The sequence below is a fragment of the Papaver somniferum genome, chromosome 2 (assembly GCF_003573695.1).
Source record: "Papaver somniferum cultivar HN1 chromosome 2, ASM357369v1, whole genome shotgun sequence".
Classification (NCBI taxonomy): Eukaryota; Viridiplantae; Streptophyta; class Magnoliopsida; order Ranunculales; family Papaveraceae; genus Papaver; species Papaver somniferum.
Genome location: NC_039359.1, coordinates 62,176,487 through 62,191,250, shown reverse-complemented (window position 1 = coordinate 62,191,250; position 14,764 = coordinate 62,176,487). Strand labels below are relative to the sequence as shown.

General features: G+C 32.1%; 1 protein-coding gene across 1 annotated transcript; it reads right to left on the bottom strand.

Annotated features, from left to right (window-relative positions):
• Window positions 1–12,283: 12,283 nt before the first annotated feature.
• On the bottom strand, window positions 12,284–13,318 carry LOC113351192. The gene is made up of 2 exons (XM_026595222.1): window positions 13,182–13,318; window positions 12,284–13,025 (listed from the first exon to the last, which is right to left on the bottom strand). The coding sequence occupies exons 1-2, from the start codon at window positions 13,316–13,318 to the stop codon at window positions 12,284–12,286; spliced, it is 879 nt and encodes a 292-aa protein (XP_026451007.1).
• Window positions 13,319–14,764: the final 1,446 nt, after the last annotated feature.

Genomic DNA, 14,764 nt, shown 5'->3' with positions numbered 1-14,764 from the left:
TCTATATTTGTAGTAGTTAGTTCAATTATAGTTTACAACTATAAATTTGTAGTGCTGGTAGGCCACAACTTAGCTTAGGAAACCAAATACGCGCCTATTTCGAAAGCTAAATTTATGCTTAATTTTTTTGACGAAAACTGCCTATAGTGGCATGTTTGGATAATTGGAAAGAAATGTTATCCCACGCACCCACACACGGGTTTTGATCCCCTTATAACTTTTTGGGGAATCATTATTCTCCCTCTCATATTTATCAAATATGAGAATGAAATTATATTCACGGGAAAATGATTCCATTCCCTACAACCAAACAAACCAGAATTCGACATTTTATTTTTATTCTCTTCTCACTCCCAATTGGCCTTCTATTTGACATGATTAGTGATCTACATTAAGCTGTTGGATCTCAACATATTATTCTTTATTTATTTATTTTGAAATATCTTATCGTCATGGTTTTTAGATATAAAACAAAAACAATCTTGTCAAACAAAATTTATCCCAATCGACTAAGTTTATGTTGGTTTTTTTTCTTCCTTCCATACTCATATATTTTATAACTTTCAAAATGAATCGATTTACTAATTAAAAGTTGTTGGTCTTGTCCAAAGTTGGGTTTCGATAGTAACAGATGAGGCTCAAACGGTCAGCCTAATTTTGGGATCGTGTATTTGATTCCTTTGTATAACCGACAATACAAATGGCAGAACAAGAACTTGATTCAAAATATATTATGTTGCATCAAAAGTAACGTGAAACCATTTATCAGTATCCTTGCTGAAGTTAAAATAAAGCTTCCTGGATTGTTGTGAATTAATATTGCACCATGATAAAACGTGGTTTAGCTAGGTGTCGTCGAATCATTATGTTTCTGTAATTTTTCCAAGATCAAAAAATTGTCCCTGAATTGATATGATAAGACATGACTCCACCATTTCCAGTTTCCTCTCTACCATCTCTTTCATCTTTTTCTCCGCCATCTCTTCCATCACACTCAAACTTTTATGTTGCACCTCTATCAATGGTGGCTTCATCAACCCCTATATTTTCCAAGGATTTAGATTTGCGAACCATTTTAATTAACAAACTCTTGGTGATATTGAGAATTCTAAAAATGGCAAATTTTTATTTATATTATCGGGACGACCGCAAGTATCTACACTATATGCAACTAATGTTTGAATGTGAATGATAGTGTAGGTGGCAACTGCTTTGTGTTAGTTGCAATATTATGTTCAGCGATACCGTTTATTTTATCAGCAAATGGTCGACGATGTCGTCATGAAGAATTTCAAATGGCATAGAAGCAAAAAGAAGATGTGAAAGAGTTGGTTTTAATATAATTAATTTTACAATTATTAACTCTAATATAGAAGTTTAGGTGTGTGCAATTATAGTTTTAATTTATGTAGTTAGTAGTTTTAGTTTTTATATAACCATCTGTTTTTCTTCTCTAATGAATTGTTCTTGAAAATTAAAATTTAAGTGCATATTTTCATGTTGTTTCTGTAAATACTGAAATCTTCTCATTTTATCTGTTCTTTTAATTCTTTTGATGTACAATCGTGAGATATATATACCACGAGGATGAACATTATAAATACAAATCCAGAGACCTCTCTTGATTCTATCAATGGATTTTTATAAGAGTTTCTCACTTGAAGATCTTTTTTCTGAAAGAAATCAGTATTTTCCTCAAAGATTTTTGGATTCATTTCCGATTTGGTTTCTTGGAGGAATAATCCTTAATTTTTGATTTTTTTTGTGGTTTCCATAGAAACAAATGAACATTCTTGTGAATCGTAAAAATTTCAGCATGAATGAGGAGCAACTTTTTCGATAAGAAATAAGCAACTCTTTTATCAAGATAGTTTGAGTTGACCATGGTTCAAGGAATATTGAAACCTTTTCTGGTGCAAAAAATTATTTTAAAAGTTTAAAGACAAGATAATTCTTTCAACAATTTAACAAGAGTATTCTGAAGTGATACAACTTCTTGTCTATTGACAAAGCACAATTAAATTAATTCTTTAAAATGTAATCTTACTTTGAACGCTGATAATTATGTTTCTGATGTGGGTCGGTAGGATGATATTTTCTACAATTAGTGGAGGAGTTTCAATTTTAACCTCTAAATTGCTTCTCCCGGTAGAAGATATAAAGGCTTGGATTGGGATATTAATCATGAGTTTGAAGTTATAATAATCCACGATGATTAATCCATGGAGAGAGTCATATTAATGTTATGTCGGAACAATGAAACTACAGTAAATTATATTATGTATCAATATAATAAGTTTTAGAAAAACCAATGTATATTCTTTCTTTGAAACATATACCATATATGAATGATTATCTAAACAACTAAAATCATGTTATGTTTTCAATAAAGATACCTCTGTAAGAACTTGATAGAAATGAAACAATTCAAAGGCAATATCTGTTAACCTCAATCTAAAGGATGGTGTTTATATTTATATTATTTCGTACGTATTTATATCTTGAATGGGTAACTAGAGGTTTCCTTAATCTTTCTATGTCCCAAGTCAAACCTAACGAAGTTTATTTTATTAACCAATTCAAGCGACTAAATTTTGGAACTAAAATTGACGTATCGGCAATGGGTGGTTTCAACAGAGCAGTTCTCAAACAATCCATCTTTGCTCGGATACATCGGAATTTGGATAACATAATGCAATGGATACAAAAAAAAATCTTGATAAAAGTATCTGTATGTATACCCCTCGTAAATTTTTTTGATGAAAGTATATTTTCAATAATGTTCAGCCTTTGGTTTTTCGAACTTTCGGTGTATATTTCATAACATAAGATAACTCACCTCATAAGAGTACAACATGTAGACCAGTGGAATGGTCGGATATATGATGTTAGTCAAATTAGAAAAGGAATGGGCAAAGAATTAGATGTATGAAAGAATCACTTGTTATTGTCCGTAATAAAATAAATAACATTATATCATTGATGAAACAACATGGATATGGAGGGTGGAAAGTAATTAAGCACATATTTAAGTCAAAAGTCAGAATGGTCAGGAAAATTCAAAAGGAAGTAAAGTGTTTTACGATTTGGATAAAGGATATGACACTTCGTACTTGGAAGATAGCTTTCGTAGGAAAGTTACTTGACAGATAGTGATGCCTCATAACCGACCAGAGAAATTGATTGACTTAAATGAGATATTCCAATGGAAAAAAGTATTGCATGATATTATTTTGACGTTATAGATGACAAGGAGTACATAATTTTCTAGTCTAAAAAGTCTATTGGAGAGTACATAAACTCATTGGGTTGAGAATCAGAATTTACATGGTTCACAAGGTCCTAGTATTGTGAATCAAAGACCGTCGCATCATCAATTAATTTATACACCAACTTTGCATGCGAAACAACATCCATTTTTCCCGCAACCAAAACCTACTTAAATCACTCTCGTCGATGAGAAGGGGCAAGCATACAAAATACATGTTGGGGATGGATATCTAAGTCGGGTGCAACACCACAATTATGAACCTTAATGGGGGACGAATGTTAGTATCTTGTCTCATTTATAATTTTGATATCCTTTAATATATGTTTTTATCTTCTCACATATTTAAACAAATATTTGTTGGAGCAATGACGAAGTTATTGGGTGTTTAAAAGTTGAAGCTGCGACTATGAGATTATGCATGCTCCTTGTATCAAGAGATTATTACGACCGACTTCATCCTACTACAGGTATTATAGATACTTTTATGAATGTGTTTCCTTATGATTGTGAGGTCTCGACCCATATCTGCGGACCGAATGCATCTACTTTTGATGACATGTTCCCATGGTTTCACCAATTCCGATAATATTTCACGCATTGTTTTCAAACTTTTGAAAATAATGATGATTTAAAATAAAAAGGACATATTTATGGTTTTATTTTACTTTTGCTTATGATTACAAAAGCAAAAGACACTTTATGTTCAAGACTACAAAAGCAAAAGACAATACCTAGTTCATAACATTACAATGAAAGAACGTTACATTTTAAGTTTCATAGCCCCAAAGAATTTCATACAGGAGGTCATAATAGCATTGGGCATGATCAAACTGTATCCATTCGAGTTTAAAATATCTGTTTCGAGATAGGTTTATCTGAAGATACAAGATATTTATGACTAAGTTAGTATTATTTAAGGCAAGTCAAATAAACCAATTAGTAAGATTATGTTGCAACAAAGTTGGTTACTCACTCGTTTATCAATCGTCTGTTTGGATGAGCTTGATTTTCTTCAGAATATAGTCAATATATTTTTTTACAACATTTTTGTGGATACTGAATCTAGTTTAAAATTGAGTCATAGTTCTCAGATTTTTATTGTCGGTCAGTGTCGCAAAGAATTGAGGTATATGGTCCCAAACTTTGTTAATTGCTTAATTAGTATTACCCTCAACTGCCTTCAGTGTGTGCGCTTCAACAAGACCGGTATCTTATTCGCCAGTGAATGGTGCCACATTGAGAGTGATTTCGAACAAACGTGTAGTAATAGATAAAAGATGAAATATTTATTGATTAAGACAATTTGAGTTGGAGAATGGATTCCATTATATAGAGAAACTTCAACGTCTTTAGAATTTTGAAAACTAGCCAATAAAATCGAAGGGATAGAAAAATAGAGTTGTTATAGAAAAATCGGGTATCAGTGGAGTGTGATTTTTAAATCATAAACTACTTCGTATTTCATAGCATTACATTAATATAAATGAAATACATAACCTATTCGTGACTTTACTTTACATTTAAATAATAAGCATAACTTAATTCCTAAAATTACGTTGAATTAACTGATATAAGTTAGTTTATAACATTAGATTTAAATAAAAAACATAACCTACGCGGAAATAGTTGTCATTCAGAATTGAAACCTGTAACATTTTTTCTCATGAGTACATATCATTCCTCGTACCTAAAATGTCCTCCTATTTCAGTGTAATATTCGTTTCACACTATAAGTTTCTGAATATATACAAATAACCAATAAGTTAGTATACTACCCATATTTCTAAAAAAGAGTTAGGCTAATTTCAAAAGTGATAGAATCTGTTTTCCAAAAATTGGCGGAGTATATGATTATAAAAAATACACTTAATAATAGTAAATAATAAATATACAATTTCATATACTTACTCATTCATATGATGTCTAAAATTCCCAAATTTAAGTTTACTCACATACGATTTCTTTATCTAAAGGTTTCTTTTCTTTTGGGGGAAAATAAAAACACATGAATGAAACAAATATAACTTTAGACGATGAAATAATATAAAAGAAGTATGATATGATTTGGTTACATTATCAACAAACTAAGAACATATTGCTTGTAAATTCTGAATTTTGGTGTATATATATGATATTGATGATTTTGTGTGGTTTTTTGATTTCATACGTTTTTAGATTGACTTCTGGACTTTCTTTTGTAGAAGGTACATATTTAAAATTAAAGGAATTAGAGATTCTTAATCGAGTTTGACGAGATTGAACGATAGTTTATTTTATCAACCAATTACAAACAATGAGTTATATCTACTCATCAACTAATCAAATCATAGATTATGCATTATTATTGTTAATCATTGATCAATTTCTAATAAAAACTTTTTGTTGATGTTGTTTATCACAGGAATCGTGGATCATGGTATGTTTTCATATATTTATTTAATACATTGATATAACATGTAATATTAAACTTTCATGTGCATAAGAAAAATCGGATGAAGTATTTTATACGACGCCCTACAGTTGGTCGCATTCATAGGTTGCAAAAGTGGTGAAATGGAAACCAAAATGTCCACAACAGACCTGTGATAGACACATTTTTGTGTCTAAGTTGTTCTCAATTTTCTGTATTGTTGGTACTCGGATTTGTGCTTATTTTGGTGTTTTGTGTGTTTGTAGGTAATTTTGGAAAATAAACATTTTTGGAAAAATCGGCTCGAAAAATTATGCGGAACACCCCCGAAGAACAACTGCTAAACGGACCCCAGTTTTGGACAAGGGGCACATCAATTACTAAGGGGCACCTCAGTTGGGCATCTACTATTCGCACCCCCAGTCTGGTTAAGGGGACTTCATCCTCTTCGTTTGAATTCAGAAATATGGCGGGAAAACTGGAACAGTATTAGGGTTGGGAATTTGAAGAAGTTCTAGGGATATTCAACGGCTGAAATCACTCGGGTTTGTTCTAATTGTCAACACGGGAACGGTATGGGTGTTGGATGCAATCCAATTTGGCTAGATAATCACCAATTGAAGAACTCAGGACTGGTATATTTCCCGTGAGAATATTCTCGAGACTTGGAAGATTTGCACGATTTGCACGAGTCAGAGCATGAAGATATTCTTCTGAGACGTCTTTTGAGCATGATTGGAGTGTGCTGTCTTCAGAATACCGCGTGGAGAAACCAAAAATGGAAATTATTCCCTAATCTGGCCGTGAAGAATAATCGCATTCAATGGGGAATATTTGGAGTTATTAGAGATTATTCTCGGTATCATAAGGTTATATAAGTTGTTTCTAAGGAGCAGAGTCAAGGAGGGAGAGTTTGAGGAGCAGTTTAGAGTTTCAACAAAGCTGAAAATCAAGTTGCAGGAAAAATGTTTTCTGCTGGTGCACTGAAGAATACGAAGAACTTTAGACGCACAGAGACAGTCATTTATCAACAGTGACAACGACAGAGGGGTGAGGGTCGTATGCTACAGCATCAGTGACAGTTCACATATATCGTTCTCTGTAACAGCTGGTTTGTAACACTTATAACTGTTACAAACCCGGTTTTTTAATTATTTTCTCTCATATTATCATCCTTGTAAGCACCTTTTGAGCAATGAATTATCTTTTTGAGCGTGTTTCCATGATGAAGAGCTAAACCCAATCCTTGGGGCGATGGAGGAAGCTGTTGGTTCGGTAAAAGTGATATATCTTTATTTTAAATTAATTATAGCAATTCTATTATGATTTTTTCATTGAACTAAAAATGGATTATATGATTTTTATTAGTTAGGTGTATTTTCTCTTGATAGAATATGCTTGCTTTAGAGTTTTGATATTTTATGCTTGGATTAACATCTATTCTTTTAAAAATCTACATGTCTAGGCAATACTATTAGAATCAATTTGAATGTTGAGTTGCGAAATTATTGTTTTATTAAATCACTAATATTAAATTATTTTAATTGTATAGGAAACAATATTAAATTTTATAAATGATAATAGTAAACTCAAATAAAAAAAAGGTGATGTGAATATTGTGGAGAGACTGGGGCTAGAATTTTTGAATTTCTATCAACATTCAAAATTGAGATTAAATCACTAATATTAAATTATTTTGATTGTCTAGGCTATATTATTAAATTTTATAAATGATAATATCGACCAATGGTGGAATCCTAGCCCCAGTCTCTCCACAATATTCACATCACTTTTTTTTATTTGAGTTTAATATTATCATTTATAAAATTTAAATTATTGCCTAGACATTCAAATTATTGTTTTATTAAATCATTAATATTAAATTATTTATAAAACAATAATTTCGCAACTCAACATTCAAATTGATTCTAATAGTATTGCCTAGACATGTAGATTTTTAAAAGAATAGATGTTAATCCAAGCATAGAATATCAAAACTCTAAAGCAAGCATATTCTATCAAGAGAAAATACACCTAACTAATCAAAATCATATAATCCATTTTTAGTTCAATGCAAAAATCATAATAGAATTGCTATAATTAATTTAAAATAAAGATATATCACTTTTACCGAAACAACAACTTCCTCCATCGCCCCAAGGATTGGGTTTAGCTTTTCATCATGGAAACACGCTCAAAAAGATAATTCATTGCTCAAAATGTGCTTACAATGATGATAATATGGGAGAAAATAATTAAAAACCGGGTTTGTAACAGTTATAAGTGTTACAAACCAGCTGTTACAGAGAACGATATATGTGAACTGTCACTGATGCTGTAGCATACGACCCTCACCCCTATGTCGTTGTCACTGTTGATAAACGACTGTCTCTGTGCTTCTAAAGTTCTTCGTGTTCTTCAGTGCACCAGCAGAAAACAGTTTTCCTGCAACTTGATTTTTAGCTCTGTTGAATCTCTAAACTGCTCCCCAAACTCTCCCTCCTCGACTCTACTCCTTAGAAACAACTTATATAACTTTATGGTACCGAAAATAATCTCTAATAACTCCAAATATTCCCCATTGAATGCGATTATTCTTCACGGCCAGATTAGGGAATAATTTCCATTTTTGGTTTCTCCACGCGGTATTTCGAAGACAGCACACTCCAATCATGCTCAAAAGACGTCTCAGAAGAATATCTCCATGCTCTGACTCGTGCAAATCGTGCAAATCTTCCAAGTCCCGAGAATATTCTCACGGGAAATATACCAGTCCTGAGTTTTTCGATTGGTGATTATCTAGCCAAATTGGATTGAATCCAACACCCATACCGTTCATGTGTTGAAAATTAGAACAAACCCGAGTGATTTCAGCTATTGAATCTCCCTAGAACTTCTTCAAATTACCAACCCTAATTCTGTTCCAGTTTTGCCACCATATTTCTGAATTCAAACGAAGAGGATGAAGTCCCCTTAACCAGACTGGGGTGCGAATAGCAGATGCCCAATTGAGGTGCCCCTTAGTAATTGAGATGCCCCTTATCCAAAACTGGGGTCTGTTTGCAGTTGTCCTTCGGGGATGTTCGGCATAATTTTTCGAGCCGATTTTTCCAAAAATGTTTTTTTTCCAAAAATACCTACAAACACACAAAACACAAAAATAAGCACAAATCTGAGTACCAACAATACATAAAATTGAGGACAACTTAAACACAAAAGTGTGTCTATCAACCTCGTAATTAAGAATCAAAATCTCAGGTAGCATATTTTTATTTTTGTAAAGAAATGTACATGCATCATTTTGTTGTTGTTTTTTTTACCGTAAAAATGTTGGGTCATAATATAACTTTGTTAAATGATATTTTGAGCAGCCGAAAAACATCGAATAAAAATGATAAATTCGCTGAGCAACAATCTAAACTTATAAAAGAGCAAGTGAATGAATCAAAAATACGTTCTTAAATATTTATGAAAAATTTACACTTCTAAATTTTAAAGAATGAAAAGGAAATTATAAAAGAAGTAAGAAAAGCAAAGAGGTGTATTAGTCTACTTGAAGAAGATTCTTTATTAGGTAATTTTTGTATTTTAAAAGATTTATTTTTTCACTTTATGTAACTATTTTAAAAGAAAAAAATCTAAGTTTGGTTTATCAAATATGATTTAGTATAACCTTTACATTAAATATTTAACACCCAACATCACGAACTCATAACATCTAACATAAGATATACTTTCACGGGTAGAAACTTACCATACATTTCTATTTATATCTTTTCAAATATTTCGTCGTTTTAAAAATAAATCGAAAACTTAAAATCTTTATGCTTTTTAAAGTACAAAACAAAATTTTGTTTGTTTCCAGAGCTCTTTGAATTATTATATAATCAGTACAAATATTAATATCAAATTTTCATTGTTAAGAAAATCATTATATTATTTTCAAAATTCGTATTATTAACACATGCAAATACCAAAATGCAAGTATAACATAACACATGCATTCTTACTTGTATTCATGAAACAAACTGTTGATTAGGATTCTTCATATCCTAAAAGAGGTTCTCTGCAACTGGAATATCTTTATAACTACCTCTTGCATTATCTTCCCTTAGAACTTTTATCTTTATAACTACCTCTTGCATTATCTTCCCTTAGAACTTTTCGTTAGAAACACTTTTCTTTCTTAAAAAGTAAGAAAATTTAATGTGGCGTATGATTTATGAATGAAGGTAGATACAGCTAGAGATGGTCCAAGTATTTGATTTGATTATTTTGCTAAGGACCTACAATGTGATTTCGAGTTTTGAAGACAAAGAACAAATTAATCAACTTTAGGAAAAAAGGAAAGAAACACAAAAAAGATTTATCTTTTTTATCTTACTATTTTTCAAACAATATATTAGTTACGATTTAGCAAGTATAATGATCTAATATAGTAATATATAAATTAGGTTTTTGGACTTCAAATCTAATTTTGTCTTGATCAAATTCATTTTCTTTCCTTTTACCACAAAGATTATTATAGGATTTAGATAAAGCTAACCAATCCACGTATGACGGATCCAACCCGAGTTTTTATGGAACTAAGTGATCTAAATGACAAATCCTAATGTTTAGCATTGTTACTTGTTAGATTATGAAGTTAAATTAGCTTCTCCCATGTGTTTGAAATTTCAGCTTTGAAGTCTAATTTTCTTGTTTTCTTTATTATGTAATTTTTTTTCTGTTTTATAGTTGCGTTTGAGACAGATGTTATTCGTATATGCTCATCCGGAGAAGTGCATTTATATCAAGGTATAATTATTTTCGTATATGGATATATGATTTTAACCGTACTCTTTGTTTTGAATTTCGTGAGGAACTCACAAATGGCCAAGGAAAAAAGGATGAGTTCTTTCTAGCAATCCCTTGAGTAAGATTGTTTGACTTAGGTATTGATTATTAAGGAAAGAAAACTTTATTTGAAACTACTCATGTCGTTGGTATTACCATGAGCGATGATGAGCTAATATGTATGATTACTATGACTAATATGTACGATTGATTGGTTGATTTTTTAGGTGACCAACTAAATCAGTTGATGAACTGATAACGACTATTAAATATTGAGAGACCGTAGTTGTATTGCAATTCCTTAATCCAACAAGAAATCGTGAGACCTTGCAAATGGATTCTATGAAGCAATCACTAATAACTAGACCGAGAGTACTGTGTTTAATGCTAGGATCAACCTAGATTAACAAACCCTAAGGCATTCGATTAGGTTATACATTGAGAGAGTATTTCATCATGGCTTAGCTGAAATTAATCTGATAGTAGAAGGTACTTATTATCCAGTGATATTTGGAAATTTTGGGATAACCGAGATTGCTTGTCGTCTTACGCTCGATGATAATCTGTGATTAATAACAAATGCATAAGTGTACTACTTTGATGGGTAATTAGTAACGAAAAAAAGATTCCTTGATCATAGTTCTTATGCTTGACTATATCTTTACTTGCTTTATTATTTATTTATTTTGTTTTATGGGGGATCCATGGACACACTTAGATGGACACTATCATACATGATTTTTGTCATTTTCTCCATAAATCCCAAACGACAATGAATTTAAATCTAATATTTTGATGTTACGTTCCTCTTATATGAATCTACATTTCTACCAAAAATGAGCACAATTCGAGACGTATAACACCACCATCTACCCCTTTGAATATCAGCCGTTAAAAATCAATAGTTGAAATTAAGATCGGTAGATGGTGAGGCTTGGTATCTCGAATTGTGCTTATTTTTGGTAGGAATGTTGAGTCTTATAAGAGGAACGAATCATCAAAATATTAGATTTAAAATTTATTGTGGTTTGGGATTTGCGGGGAAAATCACACAAATCATGTATGATAGTGTCCATCTAAGAGTGTCCATGGATCCTTCCTCATAAACAAAACCCCTCTTCTGAGGTTTGACAGCTGAAAATTTTGTGTTTCCTGCGTAAAAGATCATTTTTTTCTTTTCTTTTTCCGATATAAACAGATAACCAGAAAGAAAAACTAAGTTGTTACATTACAGAGAGTAACAACATCAGAGGGTAACACATTACAAGTCTATATAGCTTAGACTTTTTGAAACATAACATAGGATGCCAGCTTATGGGCCGCAATGTTGATCTTCTTTGGCATATGCCAACGACGAAATCAAAAATTTATGTATGGGTAGGCTAATTTTTTTTCTTCTATGAACGCCTAATTCTACTAATCTTAATAACCAAAAATGTAAAGGTAAGAACATAACCAAAAATGTATCTTAGTAGTGACAAATTTTGATGTCGAAAAGTACTAAATTTTTAGATGGCCGCAGGCCGTTACAAATTTTTGGGATTACGTATGAAATAAATAATTAAAGATGCAATGGATTTTGTTTCATCTTTTTTTTTTTTATAAAAAGAGAGAATTTTATTAACGATATAGAATGTACAAAGTACTACAAGTAGTAGTAGAAAAAGGAAAAAGAAAACAGAAAACTAGAGTTAAGCAAAAACTATAATCCAGTTGCTTACAATTTATGAAAACTTTAAATGGATTTTGTTACCAAAAGTTGCTGCCTAAGTTAACACAAGCGCTTTAACTTCATTGCATAACTCTTCATCTGTCTTGAAGGTATACTTTTCTTCAAAAGTGCGACAGTTTCTTTCCCTCCATAAAACCCAAACAATAGCTCCTAGAATCAGATTCCAAACTATCTTTCCAGTAGGTGATAGGTGATTGTGAAACCAAATTCTGGCTAAATTAATCATTGAATCTGGAAATACCCATGCCCATCGATCATTTGGTGTAATAGAGCACCAAATCTTGTGTGCAACTTTGCAGTGGATGAAAATGAGATCCTGAGATTCTGTACAATCCCCACAAAGAATACAAGAGCTATAGATATCAATCCCCTTGATCTGCATCATGTCCTGAGAGTTCAGCTTTCCGTGAACAGCACACCATAATAAGAAGTTAACCTTTGGAGGAATACCAGAAAGCCAGACAAATTTGTAAGGGTAATTATCATCTCCAGCATTACTGATCATGTTAGCATACAAAGACTTGATTGAAAAAGTTCCACTCGTGGTTAATGGCCATCTTCTGGTATATGTAAGAGCATCAAATGTAGGTGGATTTGAACCAATGATATGCAGTAGAGTCCACAATAAGGTAGACTCTTCATTGGTCAGGCATATTTTGAAGTCAAACTTCCATGATCCATCATCTATGATGTGCTCAACAATGCTAGCATTCTGCAATCTGCCCAGCTTGTACAAAGACTTGAAAGAATTCATAAAACATGATTCCCCGATCCATCTGTCATGCCAGAATGAAGTGTTTGCACCAAAGTGAATACTTAAAGAGTGATTCTTTTTAATAAGGGAACTGCATTCAACAATAGTTCTCTAGAAAGAAACTCCATGAGAAGAGACAACCATATTTTTAATCCAAAAAGAGAAGTTAGTGCCATACTTCTCTTCAATAAGCTTGTACCAGAGATGAGACTTTTCAATCCCAAATCTCCAACACCATTTTGCTAGAAGAACTTGATTTATCAATCTGAGATTAAGAACCCCCAGAACTCCTCTTTCTTTGGTGGCCATGACCATTTTCCAGTTAATCAAATGAGAGCATTTGCTTCCAGAATTTTTGTGTTCCCATAAAAAATCCCTCATCTTCTTCTCTAGAGTATTTATAATGGATATGGGAGCTTTAAAGAGAGAAAATTAATATATGGGGAATGAACTGAGAAAATGTTTTAGAAGAGCCAACTTGCCACCTTTTGAAAGAAAAATTTGATTCCAAAAGAGAGTCTTGCATCAAATACAGGGTTCCAGATTGTTGTGCTATTTGGTTTTTCTCCCAAAGGTATACCAAATACATGAATGGTAATGTATCAGTTTTGCAGCCAATCTCCTCAGTCCATTGATGTAGTTCTGGCACCTCTAGCTATAAGTCTTTTTTTTTTTTTTTTTTTTAAGTATTAACTTTAAGACCTGCAATGAATTCAAAAAAATGAAGGGTAGAAAACAAATTTGTCATCTCCTCTTTTCTATGATCCACAAAGAGTATAGTATCATCAGCATAATGCAAATGATTCACCACCAGACCATCTTATGTCACAGAGAAACCAGTAAACAAACATAGGTGTGTTTCTCTATCCAAATATCTTTAGAAACCCTCCAAATATCATGCACTAAAGACTATCTTAAGGTTAATAATGCAAGATAAGGTTGAGTCTAAGCATGGCATGTCTTTTAGCTTGCCAAGTCATATGAGCTGTCCAATGTAGCCATGAGGTATCCTTCAACTCATGATGGAAACGTTGGAGTGACATGTGGCAAGCATGACTAGGACTCACTTCTAGCCTCATAAGTTTTATAAAGTAAAATATGTTTTCATCAATCATTAAGTAATGTGAGGAAATAAAAGTTGATAATAAGTCATGAAGGTTTAAGTGTCTTGAGTGTTTCTATTTCCTTTTACTACAATCTGTTTTAGTATGAACTATATGTAGTGTTCTTGCTGCATATGGTAATGTTTTGTGTGTTGTTGAGTATGCTAATACTAGGTTCAAGGTTTGATTTCAGCATAAGGTTGTTTTCCACAATGTTTAGGTCTTAATTATAGGGTTAATGGAAACTAATTTAGTGTAATACATGGCTATTCTCTTATTAGAGGAGCGTAAAATATAATTTATGGCTATTTTAAAGGGTCAAAATAAGTTTGGGAAGATTATTTAAATACCCCTCAAAATTCGCACCTTAAAATATACCCTTATGTAATATTTAAAAATACCCTTACCTTCTGAAAAGTGGAAGCAACTAGCACAAGTTGCTTTCAGAAGTAGACACAACTAGCACGGGTTGGTTCTAGAAGTGGATGCAACTTTATACAAGTTTCTTCCATAAAGTGGAAGTAACTTTCTCAAGTTGACTCCAAAAGAATTATTTTTTACCCCCTTGGGATATTTGTGCAAGGTCAACAAAAATTGAGGGTATTTATAACATTCCCACAATAATTTTTTGTGAGTTTTGTTGGGTGGGGGGGGGGGG